Source organism: Oppia nitens, unplaced genomic scaffold, assembly GCF_028296485.1.
Source record: "Oppia nitens isolate AA-2021 unplaced genomic scaffold, nextdenovo-longstitch-racon4-pilon3 scaffold1_pilon_pilon_pilon, whole genome shotgun sequence".
Taxonomy (NCBI): Eukaryota; Metazoa; Arthropoda; class Arachnida; order Sarcoptiformes; family Oppiidae; genus Oppia; species Oppia nitens.
Window position 1 is genome coordinate 10283422 of NW_026533199.1, and position 772 is coordinate 10284193.

The following is a 772-nucleotide window of genomic DNA, read 5'->3' on the forward strand; positions in this document are numbered from 1 at the left end:
CAACCATTTTGATGATAAAAATTTAATTCACAATAATAATCAGATATAACAAAACTAATAATTACTAATACAATAATTGTGTATACACTTTGCTTTTATAATAAATATTTTATAGAGTAGTCAGATTTTACGGTAGTGTAATACATTATTTGTTGTTGCAATAGTAGTTAAACTACTTATTGCAACAGATGTTGCAATAATTGAAGCAATAGTTGTTAAAAAACTTGTTTCAACTGTTTTTGTAATAGTTGATGCAATAGTTTATGAGTATATAAATACATCAACATTTATTATAGTAATACAATTTGCATTATCAATATGCCTGTGATAACTAATGTTTCGATGACAGCTGATCTCTTTGATATGATTGGTTTTATTGATTTAAGAAAATTGTGTAACAACTGTTGTAATTGTGTATATCACAATTACCCATTTGTGAGAGTAATTAAACGGTATCGTAACCCTAATGCCACGGTTATGATATACGACTCTGGTAAACTAGTATGTGTTGGCGCAAAATCAAAAAATGATGGTCGAATAGCATTACGAAAGACTGCTCGCATAATACAAAAACTCGGATATGACATCAAATTACATAACTTACGTGTGACTAACATTGCTGCGTCACATGACCTGAAAAGCGACTTGAATGTAGAGAAATTAATGAATCAATTTAATTGGAGCAGTAATTATGAGTTGGAAATATTTCCACATTTGAGAATCAATTGTGGTAATAAAAGACATATAACTCTCACTAGAAAAGGGAAAATGA

The 772-nt window shown here is 28.9% G+C and overlaps 1 protein-coding gene across 1 annotated transcript; it reads left to right on the forward strand.

Annotated features, from left to right (window-relative positions):
* The first annotated feature begins 318 nt into the window (after nucleotides 1–318).
* On the forward strand, nucleotides 319–772 carry LOC128951328 (TATA box-binding protein-like 2). The gene is made up of 2 exons (XM_054296577.1): nucleotides 319–685; nucleotides 759–772. Exons 1-2 carry the CDS (start codon nucleotides 319–321, stop codon nucleotides 770–772), a joined length of 381 nt encoding a protein of 126 aa, XP_054152552.1.